Below are 23,265 nucleotides of genomic sequence, written 5' to 3'. Positions count from 1 at the left end.
GTTCAGCGAAAAGTTTGAAATACAGAAGATCAATGAATGAAAACAAAGATCATTAAAATAATTGTGAGACAAATATTGCGTCATTGTGACGAATGTCATCGTGAAATAAAAATAAAAAAGACGTTAAAATAAAATGAGAAAATCCGACGAATTTGAAAAACATGAAATTAGTAAATTACCATGATAATAAATCGAGTTTGAATAATTAATCTACTCTAGCAGCGTCAAATACGTCCGTGTTTATTCCAGAAAAATGCGCGAAAAAGAAAATTCAAGTCGTTGCCGAAATATCGCGTCGTGTTCTTGAACCTGCCCTCGGGCTGTCGCAAAGCATTGTGGGAAAAGAAACCGGCGTCGAGAGCTTCTCGAAGGAACCGCAACGATGATGGTGAGTCTGGTAGCATCCATGCAGCGAACTTTAAACCCGTAATCCGCGTCCATCCTGCGGTTTACCGGCGAGCTGGAGCCGCGGGGCCGCTCTCGGATCAGACGGCGGACTGTCGGCGGTCTTAGAAAGCGGTTATTTTTTACGAGTGTGATTTTTAAAAAACGGTTTTATTGTCAGCCAGGCTGTGTTAGCATCGTATGGTCCATTGGGCGTAAACGATGCTAACGACGATGCTAGCGATTAAAAATATATATATATATATATATATATCGATAAGATATAATCTACTTCCGGTTAGCTCCATAATTTAACTGGTTATTAAAGATACTTTTTGAAGCATGTGGTTTAAAAGTTGCCCGTCATTGTTCAGTCATGGAGGTTTTTTTTTTTTTTTAATCTCTTTGTTTGACTGCGTCAGAAATATTCAGAGAAGCTTCTCTGAACAGCTGATTAATATAAATATTACTGGATTTAGCAGCAAGAAAAAAAAAAATCTGCTGTTGGATTAATATCCTCCTCCTCCTCCTCCTCCTCTTCCTCCCGCAGCCCACACCGGTTATCCTGTTGAAGGAGGGGACAGACACGTCTCAAGGCATCCCGCAGCTCATCAGCAACATCAATGCCTGCCAGGTGATTGCGGAGGCTGTCCGGACCACCCTGGGGCCCAGAGGGATGGACAAGCTGATGGTCGACGGCAGAGGTGAGAAGAGACGGGACGGGGGACACACACACAAAAAACAACAACAACGTTTTAAATAAAGGAATTTGTTCTTCTGCGGTGTTTTCGTCAGCGTGTGTGAAAATGTTGTTGTTGTTGTTGTTGTTTTTCCAGGTAAGGCCACGATCTCCAACGACGGCGCCACCATCCTCAAACTGCTGGATGTGGTTCACCCTGCAGCCAAGACGCTGGTGGACATCGCTCGCTCTCAGGATGCTGAGGTGTGTGTGTGTGTGTGTGTGTGTGTGTGTGTGTGTGTGGAGAGAGAGAGAGAGAGAGTGTGTGTGAAATCTGTCACAAGTTTCAAACTGACACACCCCCCCCCTCCCTCCTTCGCACCCGTCCTCAGGTCGGCGACGGCACCACCTCCGTCACCCTCCTGGCCGCCGAGTTCCTGAAGCAGCTGAAGCCGTACGTGGAGGAGGGCCTCCACCCGCAGACCATCATCAGAGCGTTCCGCAACGCCACCAACCTCGCCGTCAACAAGATCAGAGCGATCTCCGTCTCTGTGAAGAAAGAAGACAAGCAGTAAGTGCCGAGTGTTTTTTTTTTTAATCTGTATGTTTTTAGATTTGATGTGTCTTCTGTGCAACAAGTTGAAGAGACTAAATGTGCATTTTTCCCTGCCAGGGAGCAGAGGGAGCTGCTGAAGAAATGTGCAGCCACTGCCCTCAACTCCAAGCTGATCGCTGGGCAGAAGGAGTTCTTCTCCAAAATGGTGGTGGACGCCGTCATGTCTCTGGACGAGCTGCTGTCTCTCAAGATGATCGGCATCAAGAAGGTCCAGGGTGGAGGGCTCGAGGTCGGTGTCTGGAGTTCAGCTTTCAGAGATGGGAACTTTAAAAAAAAAAAAAAAAACATGTTAAAGAAGCAGAAAACACAACCTCCCCTACTTTGCTTTTCCCTCATTTTTAAATTCTGTCTGCAGGATTCGGAGCTGATCTCCGGGGTTGCGTTCAAGAAGACCTTCTCCTACGCCGGGTTTGAGATGCAGCCCAAACGCTACGATAATCCAAAGATCGCGCTGCTCAACGTGGAGCTGGAGCTGAAGGCCGAGAAGGAAAACGCGGAGGTCCGCGTGAAAAATGTGGCGGTACGAAGTAACAACAAAAAACAAAACAGTTTTTTTTTTAAATTTGTCTCTTTTCTTCGCTCCTCGTTAACTCTTCCTCTTTAATCTTTCCTTCAGGACTACCAGGCCATCGTGGACGCAGAGTGGAACATCCTGTACGACAAACTGGAGAAGATCCACAAGTCGGGCGCCAAAGTGGTTCTGTCCAAGTTACCCATCGGGGACGTGGCCACCCAGTACTTCGCAGACAGAGACCTGTTCTGTGCCGGCAGGGTGCAGGAGGAGGACCTGAAGAGGACAATGATGGTGAGACACTCAAAACTGAGCCGGAGGTTGAAATTAGAAAGAAAGGTTTCAGTTTAATTTCACTCAGAGCCGCGGCGGAGCGATCGGGGAAACTGCTGCGCAGTAAAATGACGTCAAAGACAAATAATGCTGCAGTTTGACACTCGAAACGGTTAATTTATGTACAGTACATGATGTGGTTTTCTTTTTCTCTTAAGAACCAATGAGAGTGTCGTTACAGTATTTAATCAATAGGCAGAATCATTAACGGTGTTATGTGTTTATTTTATCTTTTGTACCAAATTATGGTGAGTTGCAATCGATAAGAGGATCAATAAGTGTCTAAGCCACAATTAAATTATCAAACTACGGGAAACACTTGTTTATCTTTAAAAGAAATGACGACTTGTTGGAGTCGACGTTCGCGTTACAAACAAGATTTCTGGGCTGAAATAGAAGCGGCTGAAAGCCTGAGACTTTGCTGACTGACTGCGTGTAATGTGACCTCCAGGCCTGCGGAGGCTCCATCCAGACGTCTGTCGGAGCGATGACGGACGACGTCCTGGGACTGTGTGAAGTGTTCGAGGAGATCCAGGTTGGAGGAGAGAGGTGAGAAAGAAGAGTTTCGAACATCTGTCAGTCCTCAGAGAATTAAAAATAGTGTATGTTTTTTTTTTTTTTTGTACAACTTTGTTTATATTTGTTGACCTGTGGGTAAAAAAAAAAGAGTTTGAACACGTATGCATGTGATGTTTGACATTTTATCGACAGTTTGTTGACTGTTTGAAGGTTTGATTTGAAGTGATGACTTTGTTTCTTGCAGCGTGGAGGTTTTCATCCTGAGCCACGAATGTGTCTGAAATCTTACTCGGTTTTAATGTGATAAAAGAAGTCAACTTAAAATAAAAAAAACATTGTTACTTTAGCAGTCTCGTACTAGTATGCAAGACATTTTAATTATTATTATTATTATTATGTCCTGCCTCTTAGAAGTTTGAATAAAATTCCATTGTAAGTTTTATTCTGTGATTCTTCATCTCCTCCTTGCAACATCGTGATTTCTTTGTTTTTCCTTGAAGGTACAACTTCTTTAAGGGCTGCCCGAAGGCGAAGACGTGCACCATCATCCTGAGGGGCGGAGCCGAGCAGTTCACGGAGGAGACGGAGCGATCACTGCATGACGCCATCATGATCGTGCGCAGGGCCATCAAGGTCAGTTACGTGTGTGTGTGTGTGTGTGCGCGCGCTTGTTGGTGAAGGTGCCCAGTCTGCAGTAAGTTAACCGTATCCACCCGTCTCCAGAATGACTCCATCGTCGCGGGTGGAGGAGCCATAGAGATGGAGCTGTCCAAGTACCTGCGGGATTACTCCAGGACCATCCCCGGAAAACAGCAGCTGCTGATCGGAGCGTACGCCAAAGCCCTGGAGATCATCCCCAGACAGCTGTGTGACAACGCCGGGTTCGACGCCACCAACATCCTGAACAAGCTGCGCGCCAAACACGCACAGGTAGAACACACACACACACACACACACACACACACACTTCCTAACGCCACACGGTCTGTGGAGTGAAGCCCGTGCCGGAGTGGTGCTGACGGTGCGTCTCACCTCCAGAACGGCATGTGGTACGGTGTGGACATCAACAACGAGGACATCGCGGACAACTTCGTGGCCTGCGTGTGGGAGCCGTCCATCGTGCGGATCAACGCTCTGACCGCGGCGTCGGAGGCGGCCTGTCTGATCCTGTCCGTGGACGAGACGATCAAGAACCCCCGCAGCAACATGGACGGACCTCCGGGCGGCGGCAGGGGCCGAGGCCGCGGGAGACCTCACGCTCACTAGAGGAGAGCGACGACGAAACCCCATTTTGACGCGGCATCCAAATCCAAATGCAGACAAGAGGACGGCAGCCCCGTTACACTCGTTTGCTGAACGCAGCTCGGCATGTTTGAGCTGCATTTGGATTTGGATTCTCGATTTTAAAGAAAACGAAGTGTTGTTAGTGGACGCGTTGCAAACAGCAGGCGTAGTGAAACAAACAAAAGGGGGAAAGGAGGAGTTCGTGTATTAATTTCAACACGCATTGTTTGGAATTTGTCGACGACAGCTGACGTTTCTCGTTTTCTTTGTTCTTCACCTGTTTTTCTTACCGAAGCTTTGATTTATGAAACGTCTGTTAAACATTTCAAGCACTGCATCGTTCCATCTTTATACTCAGAAAACATACGGGAAATAGAAGCAGACTGACAGCAGCTCTTCTTTGGTTTTGAAACGCACTCCTGTCCCCTTTAGTTCACCTCCTCGTCTGTGGCCCCGAAGGACCCCGTTCATAACTTCTGATCTGGTTTTATGTTACGTGACAAACTTAACTTGATGTGTAACATGGGAAGTAAAGCACTGACAGGATGTTGAACAGTCATGCTGTGTGAGACTATTTATTGTACCAATTCTTATCAATAAATTCACAGCTGAAATCATCCTGTTGACTCAATACTTGCAGATCGATACTTGATCCAGAGGGACGTTTGGGGAGCTGGTAGTTTTTATGACACAAAAAGGTTAATATCACACAATAAACACCGTAATAAAGAGAAAGGAGGTTGACTCTAAAGGTTTAAATACTGTCAAAGGAAGAAAAAAAAGAAAAAAAGGTTTAAAAATGACGTTCACTAAATGTTCATTAAATGAATGAGGCTCACCTACCTGAACAGTTTAAAACAATGTTGGTGAGAGGAGGTCAAAACAAACGAGATAAAGTCAACATGTTGAATGTGGTAACTGGTTCATAAGTTTTATGTCACTTTATACATAAACACGGGTACACTTTAACACAGAATACACATTAAAAAGAAAGGTTAGATCTGTGTTGCTTAATGTCGACACCTCCACCCACCCAGCTTCTCTCTCTACAAGAACTCACTTAATAAGCTGCACTAATCAATAACTGTAAATAATTGATCAAATTACTCAGGGTACTGTTAAATAAAAAAAAATAAAAACAATGATCCATCAGCTCTGTGGAGCTTTAGCGCCCCCTATAGTTTATTACTGTGGCCTGCATACTCACCAGCCGACTTTCCAGCTGCAGCAGAAGCTCTAAAGGAGCTGAGATACCTGCCACCCACCCCACACCAAACAACAAACAACAAACAAGACGGAGTTAGCAACCAGCTGATCGAACATAGTGGAGCCTGTCAGATATTTATATGCAATACCACTCAGGGCCACCAGGGGCTGGAAATATAGAGTCAATCCGGGTTGTTGTTTTTCTCCACAAGTCATCATGCTGTCATTTGCACGTTGGAGGTGGGTGGACGTAGGGTGTCGTCGGGTCGCCAGTCAGATGCAGTCAAAGTCACCACTTGGTTCCTCCCAGCTCATCCGAGTATGGACACTTGTAACTGGACAAAACAAAACAAGGTGGCGACGGCAAACGTCAGTTCACAAACCGGTGTGGTGACGACTCCAGTTTGCCAGTTGGTAACAACTATATGAGGCAATAATACGTGTTTGCAGCATCTCCAATGAATAATGCAGCTTTAATGTTTTTTTTGTTTTAATTCAGTAAGTTTTGAAACATTTGAAATGTTTTTAAAGAAATAACTGGTAACAGTTATTTCAGTTATTAACTGTATAAACAAATATCCTGATTTGGACTGAAGAAATCAGGACGACACAAAACATGTTCAAAATATGTTCAGCCCCACGCATGCGGGATAACTCTTATCCTGAAACATGGCTTCTTACGATTTTGTAAAAGACATGTTATAATGCCACGGACCTTTCTAGACTTGTTTACTGGAAACACCTTAAAAGCGTCCCGGCTTGTAGTTCGGTCTTTTCACCACTAGGTGGAGCACTATCACGTCCCAGAAACAAAGCTGCAGGAGGTCCAGCGGTCACGTCAACATTTCATTATGTAGGCGGTGAAATAAGGTTTAAATGAGGTATCAGTAATTATATGAGGCATCAGTCTTTATATTTGAGAACAAAGGAAATGAGTGAGTGTCACTAGGTAGTTTAGTGTGTTGGGGAGCGTCTGTCCAGGTGAGGAAGTCTTTATTCCCTGTGCTCAGGAGGATTTTTTTTTGGTTTGTGTTTGTTTGTTGCTGCAGGGATTTGTACGCAGCCTCCAGCTTGCATCAGGTTTCACAGGCTTCACGCGGCGGTTTAAATACGGTCCTGCGCAGTGACAGCATCACGTGATGTGACGTGAGAAAATCTCCTCCGAAGCCCGGTAGGCGGACAAATTCATTTCTTCTTTTCCGTGCAGAGAAGACACTCGACTCTCCAGCTGAGGAGACGGTGACATTTGTTGAGGAGGACGTTTGCGAGGGACGGAGAGCTTCACAAAATGTTCCTCTCAAAATCTAAATGTCTGAGAATGCGATGTTTCTTCCAAAAAACAAACAAAACAAAAAAACATGTCGCCCACTCCCAAAGTACCGCTTTTTCAAAAATGATCGTCCCTGCAATCAGTTCTGTGTGTTTTCAAATCCGCGTCTCCACTTCCTGCTCCTCCTCAGTTAGACAGGAAGTCTATGGAAGCCCGGACGGAGCGGTTAGACATGATGTCAACGGCTGTGACTTTGATCTCCGTGTCTCCAAACTGCATGGTCGCTCTGATCTCCCTCCTCTCCGGGCCTCCTGCTCCGCCCGCTCCCGCTCCTCCCACCGCTCCCGGTAGCGGTAGTGGTTCCGGCAGGTCCAAAGTTATCGTCCCGCACTTCCTGACGCCGGGGTCGGAGATGTACGTGACGTCGTCTGTCGCGCTGCAGTAGATGTTGACGATGATCTTCCGCTGGCCCAGACGAGCGGGCGTGTAGCTCCGCCTCACGACCTCGCCCAGAGCCACCGACTGGTCCACGGAGACGAAGCGGTCCAGGACGTCGGTGCACCACTCCCGTCCGTCTTTGACGAGGAGTTTGTCCCGAGGGTGGCGTCCCTCCACGAACCGGTTCAGCACGCCGACGCCGTAAGTCAAAGGACATCGACGTACTCTGACCTGCGAGACAGAAGTTGTTAGATCGAGACTCGGGGCGCCACTCGGACACCAGCTGGTCTCGTCGATGCCTCACCACCGTGGGGTCCAGGCCGAAGAGGACAGCCCCCTTCAGGATGGTCAGACCGACGTCGTGGGGGATGATGATGCGGCACGTCCTCCCCAGTACCTTCTGGACTGCTTTCTGAAGCATGGGCGACTCGGCGAAACCTCCAACCAGGAAGAGGAAACGTATGCCGCGCACCTCCGGCTTCACCATCAGCTCCTCTGTCAGGGAACGAGAAGGAGGAAGGTCTTTAGAGTCAGTTCACTTCATCGGACGTCCGTTGGAGAACGTGGGGAGAAACGGGATTATGGGATTTCATCCACTGGAAAGACAACAGAACCCTCTCAGTCTTATTCTTATGCTGATCCAACAAGCGACATGCTGAATGTACCAGAGGAATGCGCCTGATTTAAAACAGGCACTCTGCATTTTTCTGCCTCAGTTCTGTCTTGACAAGGCTGAAAGAAATGAATGAGGTCACCATCACCTAGACCGAGGACACTGAGGGAGTCGTTACGGCTGAGGTCTGTTTGGTTTGAGCTGCAGTTTGTCGCCGTATTTTTTGTCCTTTTTTTTTTTTTGGTTCTTCAGCCGCAGCAAACTGGGATGTGTGATCTACGGGGCACGGGCTCATTAGTGACTCACTTCACGGTTTTGGCAGCTGATTGTCCCGTAAAGGTCAAAAGTTTGGGCAGAGTGGGAAGTCACAAACAAAGCCGGGTCCTATCGCTGTCATTTAGATCTTAACGAAGGCTCCGACGACTCTATAAAATAAGTCCTCGTTAACTTTTGCTGCCACGTGGGTTAAAACACTGCTCTCCTGGGTGGAAGGTCTGAGTGGGCTCCACACAACCACCACAAACTTCTTTGACTTTTTCGACTCCGTCATCTGACTACCTTCTTCGAATGGAATCAGATGTTAATAGCAGCGACTCCAAGGGGAACCTTGAGTGACTTTGACAAATCAGCATTATTTGAGGCCCCCGTGAATGAAAGTGAGCTGACAGATGTCTTCAGGGAAAATGCTCTTCAGCACTTCCTGCCCAGCACCAAACTGCAGACAGCCAGTGGGAGACCAGCTGCTGAATATAGCAGAGAACTTGGCAGTTTAATTACCAGCCATATTTCTTGGCTTCCAAGGACCAAGAGTGGATTGTCTAAATATAAATAAGCAACTGTTGACAATATTAACTTTCTGAGGCCATAATGCTGTGGCTGCCTCTAAGTGGCTGCTGAGTAGTGCTGCTGTAAGTACCATGAACCTTTCTCCACGGGTTCGTTTACATTAGGATGATGTCATTGTATTATTCTGGTAAGCCTTTGTATTTTGGGGTTGTTCTCCTGTAGCTTCTCAGGATCTCAATTTTCAGCTTTCTTTTTGTAGATTTATAAACAGAAAAGTTGTTGGAAATATCTGCAAAAACACAAGTGGGTCATCGAATGAAGAGGAAGAGTTGAGAATACTTTGTTTTAATACCCGTGTCTCTTTCTGTCTGTGCATATATGTATATGTAAGTATATGAATGTTGTGTGTATGTGCGCAGCCCTGCTGTCTGGGCATTTGTCTTTCTGTGTCCCTCACCGATGTGTTTGACGATATTGATGATGGTCGGCTGGAAGAGCTCATTCATGGCTTCCTGCGTCAGCCGCAGCATCCCCTGGGACGACCACTTCACGAAGTTCATACTGAGACACAGAAGAGAGGTGACGAAAAATAACCCTTCGATTGTTTAGACTCTAATCAGACTGCTCACACACACGCACACGCACGCACGCACACGCACACACACACACACACACACACACGCACGCACACACACCACTCAGCTCACACTCACTTGCTCCTCCTCAGGGCGGCTTCCACGCTCTGCCCTCTGTGTCTCTTGTAGTAGTCGATGAAAGAGAAGGGCAGGGAGATGTTGAGGGCGTTGGTCCTGCCCGGCGACGCCGTCCGCTTCCTCGCCTCGAACGCGATGGTGAGGTCCACCCAGGCCGCCGGCCGCTTGGCTTTGAAGCTCTGGATGAAGTCCTCGCCGAAGATCTGGCACAGCATGGCTTCGAAGGCCAGGTCGACGCCGACAGCGCCGTAGGGACCGCCTGGGAGAAACAACACAGCTGCGGAAACTGCGGGATGTGTTTTTTTTTTAAATTTATTTTGTGTTGAAACCGTACCTGAAGCCTTGTAGAGCTCTTTCAGTGTTCCCTGTGGCTGCTCGATCTGATGCACCGTCAGGTCAACTGTTCCTCCTCCACAGTCTGCAACAACATACCTGTCACCTGCAGAAAGAGAAACACACACCGTTTCTCTTGATGCTGTTTGCGTGTCCTGGGGAACATTTGGCATTTATATCAAATCTGATATTTTTAGATAGACGAGAAAACCTCTCAAGTTTATCAGTTTGACTCCAGAGACAGGAAATATCTGTGATGCAGCACAGGAAGATCACAGTGTTTCTCCCGAATCTGTAGGAGGAACTTGTGGATGATAATGTGTCTTCATTTATGTGGAATGTCTAAATGTCATGTTTCCAGTGTGTGTGTGTGTGTGTGTGTGTGTGTGTGTGTTTGCAGTTTCCACTGAGACTCTCAAATGTAAACAACCTTCAGGCCTCTGTGATTGCTGCTCTGCCTCTGTCAGTGTGCGTGTTTACGATATGTTGGGCGATAGGAGTCGGTTTTGGTGCAGCTTCATCTGACCGCACCCCAAACACGAGAGCGTAAGAGTCGTAGAAGACGGGAATAAAAGGAACAGAAATAATTTTTTTTAAAAACACGTGGAGATGAATGAGAGGAGAAGATGCAGGAGAGGAAGGTGAAAGTGGCTTTCTGCTCCTTCGGTATATTTGCAGTGCAGAGGCGGAGAGTCCAATGGGCTGAGTCCTTCCAGTGTGCGTGTGTGTGTGTGTGTGCGCACAGGAAGGAGAGCAGAGAGGGTCAGCAGGGGTGCGTGGCTCCTCAAGATCGTCGTCACGGCTCAACAGAAAAAAACAGCCGTGTGTGAAAGCAGCAAAATGGGCGACTTTAATCAGGCTTTTATCATTCCAGACAAAATGTTACTCTGACTTGAGCGTTTTGTGGTTTCGATTGTGTCGGGCCAAAAAGAGCTCCTGTCGTCAGTGCTCTTACTCTTAAATCATGGTTCACCGTTTTTGGAGCTTTCAACCGTCGTAACGACTGAGTGACCTCTGTCCTCCGCAGAAGACCACGAAATGTGGGTGAAAACACCGGAAAAAGACAGTAAAGCAAAGTGATCGCAAAATCAAATGGAATTTACATAAAGTACAATCATAAATAAAAAATGATGAAGAGAAAAAGTTTTAAAAGTTAATTATTTAAACACTCAGCTAAAAAAATTGCAAACTTCATTAGCACTTGCAACATACTGAGAGCTTATTTATTTAACAATTGAAATGCAAATGTAACTAATCAGTTTATAATAGCTTTTTTAAATGTATCAAAAGGCTTTAATTGCACACTGTATAATTATTCAAATGGCACACACCAGGCTCTGCACTCATATTCTACTGCATGACACTGTCATCATAACTGTGAAGTATGAAGTTAGGTGGGCGCTGATGAGCTGCATCGCTCAGGCAGCTGCAGCAACTATAGCATTTTTTTTTTAAAAACAATTAATTCACTAGTTCAAACAGGACCTGCGAAAACATAGCGGACATTGTTGTTGTGGATGTGAGCTGATCCATGATGAGCTGAACTAGAAAAAGGTGAATGGAGAAGACAGGAGATTAAAAATAAAGTAGTAGAGTAGTTGTAGGACCCAACATGAATGCTGGTGTGTCTGCTCCTCGTAGTCAGCATGCTGTGGATTAAAAGTCAAAATCATCAACATCTGCAACGTGTGGGGTCTGTCTGTTTCCCCAGTGACACACACGTACACATCTGGCCTCACCGGTCTGCAGCTCCGACCACAGCTCTCCGGTTCCACTCTCCACCAGGAAGGTCCTGCTGTGTCTCGATCGCCTCAGCTGCTCCCTCGCTGCAACACACACGCAACATACTTCACTGTATGTTATGGGCTTCACATACTTGTTTTATACCTGCAATATTTCTATGTAATTTCTCCTGCACAAAGTTGTATGTTAATGTTAAAATCCGTCCCGAAAAGTTGCAGTGAGGCATAATGTTTACAGCCTGCAGATAGTTCTTTCTCTCTGGAAACAAGGTGACATTTTAGGTTTCATTTTTTAAAACATGGGTCACCATTATATTACATTATATTATTTCTTTGTTCCCGAATGTGATTAGATTGACAAGAATCTCACGACGACATTATGCAGGATTATACTATGCAATTAGTTCAAAAATAACCCCAATTAAAATGAGACAAACAATTGTTATTTTCTTTGCAAAACTAGGTGACAACACACTGATAATTATTACCTGACAAAATGAGCAGCTGGCTTGTGAACATAATGAAACGTTAAGCAGCTAACTATGTTTCTCAGGAGTTGGTTGACATGTAAATATAACAGCTTAATTTATTGCTTCCAAGTGGCCAAAACATCTATTGCAGGTTTAATGGACATATTGTTTTTTCAAAACAGTGATTTAAGTTTTCGGCTTTAATGCAATAAGGTCAGCTGAAACTGGAAAACCGAATCAACCCGTCCTCCACATCAAATAGTTCCACAGGAATTTATGAACTCTCTCCAGCTGAAGGAACTTCGAGTCGTCGCCACCCCGTGCCGTTCTGCCCGCATTCAAACATTTTTTGTCTTTCTGTATAAACATGCTCACTTAAGACACTTAAGGTTGCCTCTGACTAATTCGCAATGCAAAAAAACATAAACATCTTCTCTTTCATCCAAATGAAGAAGACTGTTTTTAATTTATACATCCCATAAGGTTCAATCACGTTTTATAACCCAAGAAGAGTTCATGACATGCAGGATGGAATATATGTTTTTTGATCCAAGTAAAACAAGAAAAACATACATTCATAATGTTTTTGCATGACAGGGGCAATTTGTAGGAAATGAAGAACGCTCTCAAATTTAAACTTTGTATTTGTTCTTGACATGTAAACTGCGTGAGTGGCAGGTTAAGAGCGCGGACGGAGGCCAACAAAAACAGAGCACACTCACAGCCGGCAGAAGTATAACATACCTGACAGCCTGTTTGACAGAGCACATACGAATCCATATGAGGGCGAACTCATGAAATGAGACGTAATGGTTTATGGCTATTATAAATTAAAGAAAATAAAGGAAAAAAAAAAGGACGTAGTCGGAATAAAAAAAAGGTATTCCTCTTCGTGTTCTTGATACAATCTCTTTGGCAAGAGAGAGAAGGGAAAAAGAGGATTTATGGAAGAAGAAGAACAAAGAATCTGTAAAGATTATAGTCTTACTGACCAATAATGAACAATGCTGTCTTGAAAGTACTCTTACAGTTGTTTTAGGGGATGACGCAGCAGGTAATGTATGAGCCTCTCTGTGTGTGTATGTATGTGTGTGTGTGCGTGCATATAGTAAATGAAGCTGAACAAAGAACATAACAATCATATCGACCTTGATTTCATCTGTGTGTGTGTGTGTGTGTTCGTATGGGGGTGATGAATGAAACGCAAGTCTGGAAACCATTTTCATGAAACAGCAGAAAAGAAAATACATGCATGCGTGTGTGTGTGTGTGTGTGTGTGTGTGTGTGTGTGTGTGTGTGTGTGTGTGTGTGTTAATGAGTCCCCCGTGCTATCTTTCGAGATGAAATGAGGTGAAGGAAAAGCTAAAGATAGTAAAAAAAAACACGACTGTGATGTGTGTGTGTGTGTGTGTGTGTGTGTGTGTGTGTGTGTGTGTGTGTGTGTGTGTGTGTGTGTGTGTGTGTGTGTGTGTGTGTGTGTGTGTGTGTGTGTGTGTGTGTCCTCGCAAAGGGAACGACGTGGGCAACGAGGATGGAGAGAAAATGCTGGAAGGATGGAGGGAGAAGAAGGAAGAATGAAAGTGAGAGAGGCAGGATGACAGGCCAGGAGGGGGTGAGATCATAGTCTCACTGCACCTTGTTCCAATTACAATATCCTGCGTTTAGTGTGTGTGAATGTTCTTTGTGTGTGTGTGTGTGTCACTGGCTGCATATGTATAAGTGGGCCCTTGCAGGGAATTTTGGACGGCATGTTCGCTCGCTGAATTATGCATCGGTCTCCTTTTCCCAGCCTGAAATCGCTTTTGTTCTTTGTTACGATTTAGTGCCATTTTCTTGTTGCTAACTGACATGTTTCCTTTGTGGTGCAGCTCTACTGCTGACTCAGGAGCAGGACAGACACACCTTTCTGTTGTAAAGACATTTTTGAGTGTCACTCATGTACTGGTTTGTGGAAATACTTTTCTACAGTGTACATATCCATTTGAAAGTTTTCTATTAAAGCTGCACTAGTCAAGATTTTTATATTTACAATGGATCAAATAACTGTGTAACGTGAAAGATGTTACTAGCAGTGATGAACGCAAAGAGAGTTTAGTGTAGAGGCAGTGTAGGAGCAGTGTGGAGATGTGATGGCGTCAGTAGGCAAGAAAGCAGTAAAAACAATGGTGGAAAGTTTTGAAGACCAAGTCCGTAATGACTTGCATCTGTCTGATTTGTTGTTAATTGCCGCTGCGCGAAGACAAGATAATTCTTTTTACAGTTTATTTTACCCCAAGTGGCCATAAAATTGATATATTTTAATGCCGTAAGTCTCGGTCACCAAACTCAAAATGCTAAGTGAAATGTGATCAAAACAATGTGCCATTGCTGTCCAATTTATTCAAGTTCACAGAGTCAAATGTTCCATCAAATGTTTTTAAATAGAGAATCTTGAACCTTTTTTTAGAGCTAGTTTTTTTTTTTTTTTTTAACCTTATCTCAACTGCACGGATAAATCACCTGGGAGAGTTTCAGGCCTTGGAAAGGCGTCGACTGTCTGTCACTGTACATCATCTGTGCGAACAATTCTCTACTTCACATTTATAATTAATAATAATTAAAAAAAAAAAAAAGCACACCCACACCTCCACAAAATGTAAACCTACGTAAATACTGAACAGTTGGGCAAAGCTTTGCTGGCGCAGTTAATTAAAGAGCTTATGTGGTAAATAGTGACTTGAGAGGCAGAATTTTACTCCGCCAGCAAATTCTGTGGTCTGTTTCAAAACAGCTCTCCTCCTCTTTCTCCCTCTGTTCATGTTTTCACCTCTCCTGCTTCTTTGTCTGCTCTACGCACACATACACAACTGCAAAGTCATCTGAGATAAAACCCGGAGCAGCATCTGAAGTCAGATCTTCACCCTCGGCGCTCTCTCTTTCTTTCTCTCAAACACACTCAGTTCCATCCTTTGCAAAAACCACAATCCCCAAGTGAAATCAAACGGCAACATTTCCAGGAACGCAGTGTGGTTTCATGCTTATGCTAATGGCAAGGAGTACAAGAAACCACACACACACACACACACACACACACACACACACACACACACACACACACACACACACACACACACACACACACACACACACACGCTCTCTCTCTTCTCTACCTTGTCTGAAACTGGAGTCGAAGGGTCGGGACCCCTCCAGATCCAGGCCGTTGGTGATTGGCTGCAGGCTCAGGTCAATCACCTGGTGGAGGCGGAGCTTCCTGCAATAAATGGACGCAGCCTCGGGTTCCAGAGCGATGAGGAGCTGCTCGGGACAGTCGGGAGACACCAGACCAGCCTGAGGGACACAACAGAGAGAGACGAGCTTTGCCCACAGTGTCGACTGACAGGCGACGTGTGGTGCAGCAACATCACAGCAAAGAGATCAGGAAAGATGGAGACAAGATGAAAAAATTCAAATACCTTCAGGATTTCTGACTTGTATTTATTTATTGCGGATGGTTTAGTTTTCTACCAGCACATATTGTTTCACTCAGGAAAACTACAGTTATGAAAGTATCAATATAATTGTTTCTCTGTGTTTTCGAAACCACTGATGATGAAGAAAATAGAAAAAATTGTCGATAGAAAGCAAACAGTAAAAGGGTGAATGTAATGTATGTAGAAATGTAGAAGAATGGAAATTAAAAGTAATAAATTAAAGGAGTAGTTCATGTATTTTCAGTTCAAATGTTATGATTATTTATCAGGATTAAGAAACAGAGTAGTGACATTTACTTCATACTTTATAGGACTTCATAGTGACATTTGCATGGAGGGCAGGACAAGGTCAACAAAAGAGAGGAGGAGGTTGAAAAGACGAGCACTCCAGGGGTAACACACACACACACACACACACACACACACACACGCACACACACGCACACACACACACACACACACACACACACACACACACACACACACACACACACACACACACACACACACACACGATGAGGGACAGCTGGACAATGTAAACATACGAAGAAACCTAAACACAGCATGACAGATGGAGAACTGACATAAGTTAATGATTCTCTGTTGGGATAAAAGAGACTAAAAAGAGGAAGAGGTATACAAGCATTGGTCCTGATGGTTTGGGAGTAACATTGAGTGGCTGTAACGATGTATGTATGTGTGTGTGTGTGTGTGTGTGTGTGTGTGTGTGTGTGTGTGTGTGTGTGTGTGTGTGTGTGTGTGTGTGTGTGTGTGTGTGTGTGTGTGTGTGTGTGTGCAGTGCAGTGTGTGTGAGTGTAGGGCGGGGGTCTGGTCTCGACTTCCCGTGTTTGTACGCCGGTCTCCCTTATTGTTCACTCCTGATGACATCATAACCAGCAGGAAGCACCCACGCCCCGACGGCCTCAAGCCGGGAGCCAGCACAGCGTGTGCGTGTGTGTGTGTGTGTGTATAGACATCAGTGTGTATTGTGAAAGTGTGTATGCATTAGACTATTCATGCCCATACCTGGGTGAGTGAAAGGCAGATAATAGAAATCAATCTGTGCGCGTTCACTCTGTGTGTGTGTGTGTGTGTGTGTGTGTGTGTGTGTGTGTGTGTGTGTGTGTGTGTGTGTGTGTGTGTGTGTGTGTGTGTGTGTGTGTGTGTGTGTGTGTGTGTGTGTGTGTGTGTGGTGTGCGTGTGGTGTGCGTGTGCGTGTGTGTGTGTGTGTGTGCAAAAGTCATAAGGAAAAGTTGACATTCAGAGTAAAAGGTTGTGCAGTCTTTCCCATGGATAATTGCGTATATATCTGGACTGTACAATTAGACACACAATCTCGTACAAAGTTGATCCAGGCATTCTGGACCATGTAGACACACTTCCTAAAAGTCATTGTAACATGTAGTGCACACAAAGGGGTGTGTGACTTGATGGGAAGATGTGCAGAGAGAAGAGGCAAAAGTGCAGCATTATGATTTGTGTGTGTGCGTACATGTGTGTTGTAAGTGATCCACCGTGGGAACCTTTATCAGACCGTCTTTATCTCATGTTTTATACGCGGCCTATTTTCCATCTCCGTGTTGTTCTTCCTCTTTCTCTGTCTAACACACACACACACACACACACACACACACACACACACACACACACACACACACACACACACACACACACACACACACACACACACACACACACACACACACACACACACACACACACACACACCGGTCCTGCAGTGATATATCAATGTGTATCTGTAGCACAGTGTATATTCTTCTGAACCAGTTAAGTCAGTCAAATAATAAGAAAGATATTCCATAAAGCATGTTTTAAATTGGTTAAATTAAAACTATGCACAGATACAAATTTAGCCTTGATACATGATACATGAAGTAAAGCAGCACTCATTCTATGGTGTCTCTAAAATCTATAAAGAAAACCCGATCAAAACATAATATATGTCTGGACCATGTAGAAAACTATACAGGGCTTTTAATTTGAAATGAGGGCTTTTATTTTGAAATTCAGGAATCGCTGCATTAAATGAGCAATAGCGACTTTATCAGTCAGCAGAAATTGGCCTTTCAAAGGTGTAACTTTGAAGACTCAGTCAGTCACTCCCAGTTTTCGGTGGAGAGTGCGTGGAGTATATTTCTGGAAATATGCATGGCTTTCTGGGATGCAGTAAACCAGCCAACTGTTATGTAAGTATGGTATACTTAGGTGATTCAAGTATTTTTTTTTACTTGAAGAATAGTAGAGACTGACATAAAAACATAAATGATCATTCTACATCCACGTCTCTATGCCTGGATGAGTGTATTAGGATGAGAGTATGTGTGTTTTCCTACCAGGTATGCAGCTTCTCTCATGAACTGTTTGGCAGGTTGTCTCCACACAGCAGGAACAGTAATCACCCATCTGATCTCCTCTCCCTCCAGCACTGATGACGACTGGTCTTTCACCTCCTGAAACACAATCCAAAAAACACTTCTGATGACGCACTCTAAAATTCAATACATGAGCTTCTCCTTCTCCTAAATGTGACCTGAACTACGAGTACTTTTTTTATTTATTTATTTATTAATCAACCGTGTACCGAGTTACTTTGAAAATGCTCAAAAGACGTTACTGTATAGCCTGAAAACACATTAAATAAAACAATTCTCCAGATATTTCTTTAGGTGAGGAAAAGCACTCCATGAGCTATGGATAAAGTTTTAACTCATCTCAACACCTTGGTTTGGACAGTAAATGAGTATGTATACATACTTGACATACATTTACCGTGGTACTATATTGCGATCATGAAGCTGGGAGTCAGAGCTGACCTTTAGAGTGTGTTCCCTGAAGAAGCGAAGGGCGTGAGCAAACACCTCGATGGCCCTGACCTTTCGACCGTTCACCGCCTCCAGCTCCGTCTCCATGGTGAGGTCCTGCAGCAAAGACAGACACAACTGCTGAAGCATCACAGCAGAAAAAAGTCATCCATCTGGTGTTTAAAGAGTAACTTCTGGAATTACTATTTTAATGGGGGTTTTTTTAAGTTTGATTTTTTTACTTTTCACCTTCCTGCAGTGATACAGAGGTGCACTCTCTTGGGTGTGTCACGCCATGACGTCACAATTGGATGTGGTTATAGATGCAACAAGTTTGAAACTTTCACCCAGAGAGGGCAGCAAAACAGCTTTTCAGCCAGTTATTAATTTACTCTTTAAAGCTTTAACTCTGGATCCTTAACTATTCCCACATTTATTTCTATCTTACACTTGTGCTGTGGATCTTCATTTTAAATTTATCGAAGTACAGCCAGTGCCGCGCCTCCTCTGGATCCAAGTCGTGGTAGAAGTCTCGTGCCGCGAATCCAAAACTGTGGAACCGCAGATCCGGAGTCAGCAGGAGACAAGTCGGGCTCTTCTGGTTGGCCACTCCGGGGTCGCCGCCCTCCCAGCGTCTGCATGGATTGGAGGAAACAAATACTGTCAAGGATAGAAAGTATAGAAAATGACAGAGAGTGGAATTGACTGGCGTATACACGCAGACTCTTACTTCATCATGTGTATGGCTTCTGAGTCCTGTGTGAAGCTGTAAGCGTAGCCGCTGGAGGTAGTCCCGAAGTCTATCGCCACGACAACAGAGAACGGACAGGCCATCCGGGGTCTGACCTCCGACCTCTGAGAGACAAACAGGGACATTTGTGTGTATTGTGTGTCAATACTTAGTTTTAAAACTAAAAACCTGCTATATGGACGTTTTCAACCGTTAAAGCTTTCCATTTTAGTTTTCTTTTGCTATTGTAAGTAGTAATAAGTAGATGAACATGAAAACCATACCTGGTAAGTATCAACATGTTATCTTTGTGAGTGAATGAGTTGACGTGCGCTATCATTTCTGCCTGTAAAGGAAGCATCGATGGGATTTAAACCAATAATTCTTCCATCTCTGTAATAACTAGTTTCTATGAGTGGAAACAGCATTGAAGAAAATTAGCAGGTTGGCGTTAGAAACCAGAAGCTGTTTTTCATGTAATTCCCTTTACTCTTATTTTCTCCTCTCCTCCTTCCGAGCTTGAGAGAGTTAGTGCCAATGTGTATATGTTCCTTTAACACAGATTGCAGTCCTTACTTGTTTAACTGCGAGTGTAAGTGTTATTATAAACCGCTAATAACAGTTAGATGTGGATGTGGCTTTACAAGTCTGGTTTAAGAGCTCTATATAAAGAAAAAAAAACGCTGGACGTGGAAAGAGGAAAGATTGTGTTAGAGTGTCTGTGGTGAGTGTGTGCATAGTTACCGGCGAGGGCGACGGTGTGAGCGGTGTGATGCTACAGTCGTTTCTAGCTATGGCAGGCGAAGACGGGGTTGATACATTTTCACCTGGAAATGAAGGGAAGAAGAAGAAGAAGGAGAAGGAGAAGGAGAAGAAAAAAAGGAGACGAAGAAGAAGAAGAAGAAGAAGAAGAAGAAGAAGAAGAAGAAGAAGAAGAAGAAGAAGAAGAAGAAGAAGAAGAAGAAGAAGAAGAAGAAGAAGAAGAAGAAGAAGAAGGAGAAGGAGAAGAAAAAAAGAAGAAGAAGAAGAAGAAGAAGAAGAAGAAGAAGAAGAAGAAGAAGAAGAAAAAGGAGACGAAGAAGAAGGAGACGAAGAAGAAGAAGAAGAAGAAGAAGAAGAAGAAGAGGAAGACAATATAACATTATGCAAACTTGATATATTTACATAAACTTGTTGCATTATTGGAAAAAGTGCCACACCTACTCTGCAAGGAAATGAACAGAATCCGAGTCTTTTTGATATGTGATATGCAGTCATGGGAAAACTCTCTTATCAAAAGGAAAGAGGCAGTACTGGACTGTCATCAGCTGTCATACGTGTAGAAAACACCTTATTTTTCACAGTGGAGATTAGCGGGTTAGGGAGTGAACACGCTTGACTCGGAGCTCTCTAGATGTGAGATTGGATCATTGCAATGAACAGGAATGACCAGAATGTCACGGGAATCTGAAGTGAGGGATTTTTCCAAGAGGGAGAGGTGACGTGGAAAAGGTCAGCGTACAGAGATGGAGAAGTGAGTCATTATGACCAGGTTACCATAGGAAACACATGTGTGTGTACATGTATGTGTGTGTGTGTGTGTGTGTGTGTGTGTGTGTGTGTGTGTGTGTGTGTGTGTGTGTGTGTGTGTGTGTGTGTGTGTGTGTGTGTGTGTGTGTGTGTGTTATACCCGGTATCTGCAGGCTGTTTGGATCTGGCTGCACCACGTCAGCCATCTTTACAGGCGCCAGGGTCTGCAGGGAAACACAACAAACATGATGCATGTAGAATTATTAACACAGATCAAACTGAGCAGCCGATTGTCCGTTTGAGCTTCAGACATTAGTGTTGTTGAAGGAAACTGTCATTTCTATTCACTAAAGCATATTACTTATATATTACTTATACTCATATTGAGACTGGAGGTCATTTAGACTTGCAGATTCTGAGACGCTTGAGAAATGTGTGATCTTCCGAGGTCAGCTGGAGAGAGAGCAGAAACAGGCTCGCTATTGTGCGGATGGTGACCTTCCTAATACAGGCAGCTCTGGTAATTACATGTTTTCCAAGCCACCGCAGTAGTGATGACTCAGCAGTATTTTAGATTCACCCTGCATGTGACTGTTGATCAACCAGTGATATTGCCGTCAACTAAGAGAAACATGGAGCAAAAACATACCAGGAAAGGGATTATTTGTTCTTGTATAGTTTGGTCTTTGTACTTTCTGCTATTTGAAGAATAAAAGTTGTGTAATTCGCAAGTTCACTTGCTGTCCCTCTGGATGTCTGATAAATTTGATGAAGACAGATGAGAATCCACAACAGTGTGATGAACTCTTTGGCAATTACATGGCTGTTGTGTAAATATGCAGACTGACAGTAGCAGTTGTCTAAATTAACCAGAAAAAGTTGTTGAGGTGGTGAATGAAACGCACTCTATCATCTGTCACTCTGCTCTGCAACATTAAACTCCCAGCAGGTATAACTGGTCAGAGGCCACAGACTCTTACTGTTGGTCACTCTCACTGCACATAACAATATGTGTTCAATTTCAGTCTTGATATGATCTCTAAGTCAGTTATGTGCTAGTTTATGTGTTCTTTCTGAACATGCATCCACTTTGTGGGTACTTTAAAAAAAAAAGTTTTTTTTACAGTTGATCCCAAGTGTGTGTGTGTGCGTGTGTGCGTGTGTGTGTGTGTGTGTGTGTGTGTGTGTGTGTGTGTGAGTATTGATTGCAGCACAGGGATCACACTGTGATCTGAGCCAGGAGTGAACTAAACAGACCACTGCAATGAAACAAGATGTGTTTGTTAAAATCTAGTGAGCGCATGTGTGTAACTGCAAATGAATGTGTGTGTGTGTGTGTGTGTGTGTGTGTGTGTGTGTGTGTGTGTGTGTGTGTGTGTGTGTGTGTAGGAGAGAAAGAATAAAGAGCCCACAGGTTAGTTTGACATCCTTTCTTTGCGTACATGCATGCAACATCTGTCTGCGTTTATTAAAGCATTTGCCTGACACATTTGAATATAACCTCTGTGTGTGTGTGTGTGTGTGTGTGTGTGTGTGTGTGTGTGTGTGTGTGTGTGTGTGTGTGTGTGTGTGTGTGTGTGTGTGCGTGCGTGCGTGCGTGCGTGCGTGCGTGCGTGTGCATCATCAGCTTTCTTTCCCAGCAGCTGTCTTTGCGATTTGATGATGAAATCAGAAAGGATGAAACTCCACCGTGCTTCTCGCTCATACTTTCCCCCTGATCATTTTTTAAATATTTCTCATCCCCTCAACCCTTAAAGCTCGATGTGCAGTGGATGATTTACACCCACCAGCCTTTCTATTCTTTAACTTCCCTCTTCCTTCGACACATGCCTGAGCTCTAGAAGGCTCAACAAGCCACTAAAACTCCTCTCAGACACTACATTAGAGGCACATTGGGCAACGCATTCAACTTTTATGCACCATTATCAACAACATAGCTTTGTTGGGTAGAAGTCTTCCGAGAAGTTCTGTAAACATATGATGGAATTACTCTTGAGACAAACTTGATTATGACTCATTATAATGCAGCTTTTTCAATTAATGCAGAATACTTCCAACACAAACAAGCAGAGTGAAATTTTTGTCCTCTGAGATGAAAGTAATTTAGTGAATGGAATAACAAATCAAGTTATATTACTTTTCTCTGTAAAGAGAATTCAACCTTGATAAAAGAACAAGAGCTCAAACATCAAAAACAGTTTTCTATTTTAAAGTTAACTCACCCCTTCAAGTGCTTCTTGCTCTGCAATGCCTCTGTCTTTTTTCCTCTCCTGGCTGGATCAAAAAAGTATTCCCAACTGGAATTTCACGAGCGTGGAATCTGCTTCTGGGAGTGAGATGGAGAGGAGAAGAACAGGAGGAAACGATGACTGCATATGAGAGGATGCTTTTCCAGAAATCCCTTGTTAAAAATGTTCCCGGCTGACTTGCAGACAGATTTCCTAAAACTGGAATTCTGAAAAATATGATGGAGGTAGAAAGAAACTGGAAGAAGAAATAAAAAAAAGGAGAAATCCTGACTTTTCCGAAAGAATTTCTGAGTTGGACTTGTAGTTTTGTCTCTCTGCAACCCGAGTCTCTCTGCTCTGCACAGGAATGTCAAAGAAAAGTGGTGACACACACACATACACACTAGTTGCATGAGTGGGAGGGCTGTGACAGCGCATAGGGGGGGAATGCTGGGGGATTTACCTCACTGTGAAATTGCAGAGTATGTATTGGAGACTGAGGGTGGAGTAATCCTGAGCGGGCGGTGCATCCCGGTTAAGTCATCTTGCCCTCTCACTTCCCTCCCACTCCTCCACATATATCCCTCCTGTTTAATTAGCTGTTCCTGT

At 44.1% G+C, this 23,265-nt stretch overlaps 2 protein-coding genes across 6 annotated transcripts; one reads left to right on the top strand and one right to left on the bottom strand.

Annotated features, from left to right (window-relative positions):
* The first annotated feature begins 308 nt into the window (after positions 1-308).
* Positions 309-4,943, top strand: cct7 (chaperonin containing TCP1, subunit 7 (eta)). Its single transcript, XM_069717001.1, has 11 exons — positions 309-388; positions 935-1,088; positions 1,221-1,327; positions 1,456-1,634; positions 1,737-1,908; positions 2,035-2,199; positions 2,296-2,484; positions 2,975-3,072; positions 3,543-3,675; positions 3,766-3,972; positions 4,081-4,943. Exons 1-11 carry the CDS (start codon positions 383-385, stop codon positions 4,306-4,308), a joined length of 1,638 nt encoding a protein of 545 aa, XP_069573102.1. The 5' UTR covers positions 309-382; the 3' UTR covers positions 4,309-4,943.
* On the bottom strand, positions 4,155-22,986 carry hspa12b (heat shock protein 12B). Of its 5 annotated transcripts, XM_069717000.1 has the most exons (14): positions 22,651-22,986; positions 20,589-20,652; positions 19,664-19,746; positions 18,920-19,044; positions 18,638-18,824; positions 18,202-18,306; positions 17,722-17,838; positions 15,047-15,224; positions 11,425-11,511; positions 9,687-9,791; positions 9,353-9,611; positions 9,097-9,200; positions 7,545-7,735; positions 4,155-7,471 (listed from the first exon to the last, which is right to left on the bottom strand). In XM_069717000.1, the coding sequence occupies exons 2-14, from the start codon at positions 20,632-20,634 to the stop codon at positions 6,989-6,991; spliced, it is 2,070 nt and encodes a 689-aa protein (XP_069573101.1). In that variant the 5' UTR covers positions 20,635-20,652; positions 22,651-22,986; the 3' UTR covers positions 4,155-6,988. The 5 variants fall into 5 exon arrangements, with proteins under 5 accessions (XP_069573101.1, XP_069573098.1, XP_069573099.1 ...); XM_069716997.1 differs by having other exon boundaries at positions 9,353-9,791; XM_069716998.1 differs by having other exon boundaries at positions 7,548-7,735; positions 9,353-9,791.
* Positions 22,987-23,265: the final 279 nt, after the last annotated feature.

Source organism: Brachyistius frenatus, unplaced genomic scaffold (assembly GCF_029030835.1).
Source record: "Brachyistius frenatus isolate BFR_SWC_R1_liver_20210118 unplaced genomic scaffold, ASM2903083v1 Contig_166, whole genome shotgun sequence".
NCBI classification, from domain to species: domain Eukaryota; kingdom Metazoa; phylum Chordata; class Actinopteri; family Embiotocidae; genus Brachyistius; species Brachyistius frenatus.
The sequence above is the reverse complement of the archived record's forward strand: the minus strand, read 5'-3'. Positions and strand labels throughout refer to the sequence as shown.

Coding starts and splice junctions, on each gene's coding strand:
- cct7 (XM_069717001.1), top strand. Junction 1,089..1,220: donor GCTGATGGTCGACGGCAGAG/GTGAGAAGAGAC, acceptor TTGTTTTTCCAG/GTAAGGCCACGATCTCCAAC. Junction 2,485..2,974: donor ACCTGAAGAGGACAATGATG/GTGAGACACTCA, acceptor TGTGACCTCCAG/GCCTGCGGAGGCTCCATCCA.
- hspa12b (XM_069716996.1), bottom strand. CDS start 20,634: ATGGCTGACGTGGTGCAGCCAGATCCAAACAGCCTGCAGATACCGG. Junction 18,825..18,919: donor GAAGCCATACACATGATGAA/GTAAGAGTCTGC, acceptor CAATCCATGCAG/ACGCTGGGAGGGCGGCGACC. Junction 15,225..17,721: donor TGAGAGAAGCTGCATACCTG/GTAGGAAAACAC, acceptor TGTGTCCCTCAG/GCTGGTCTGGTGTCTCCCGA.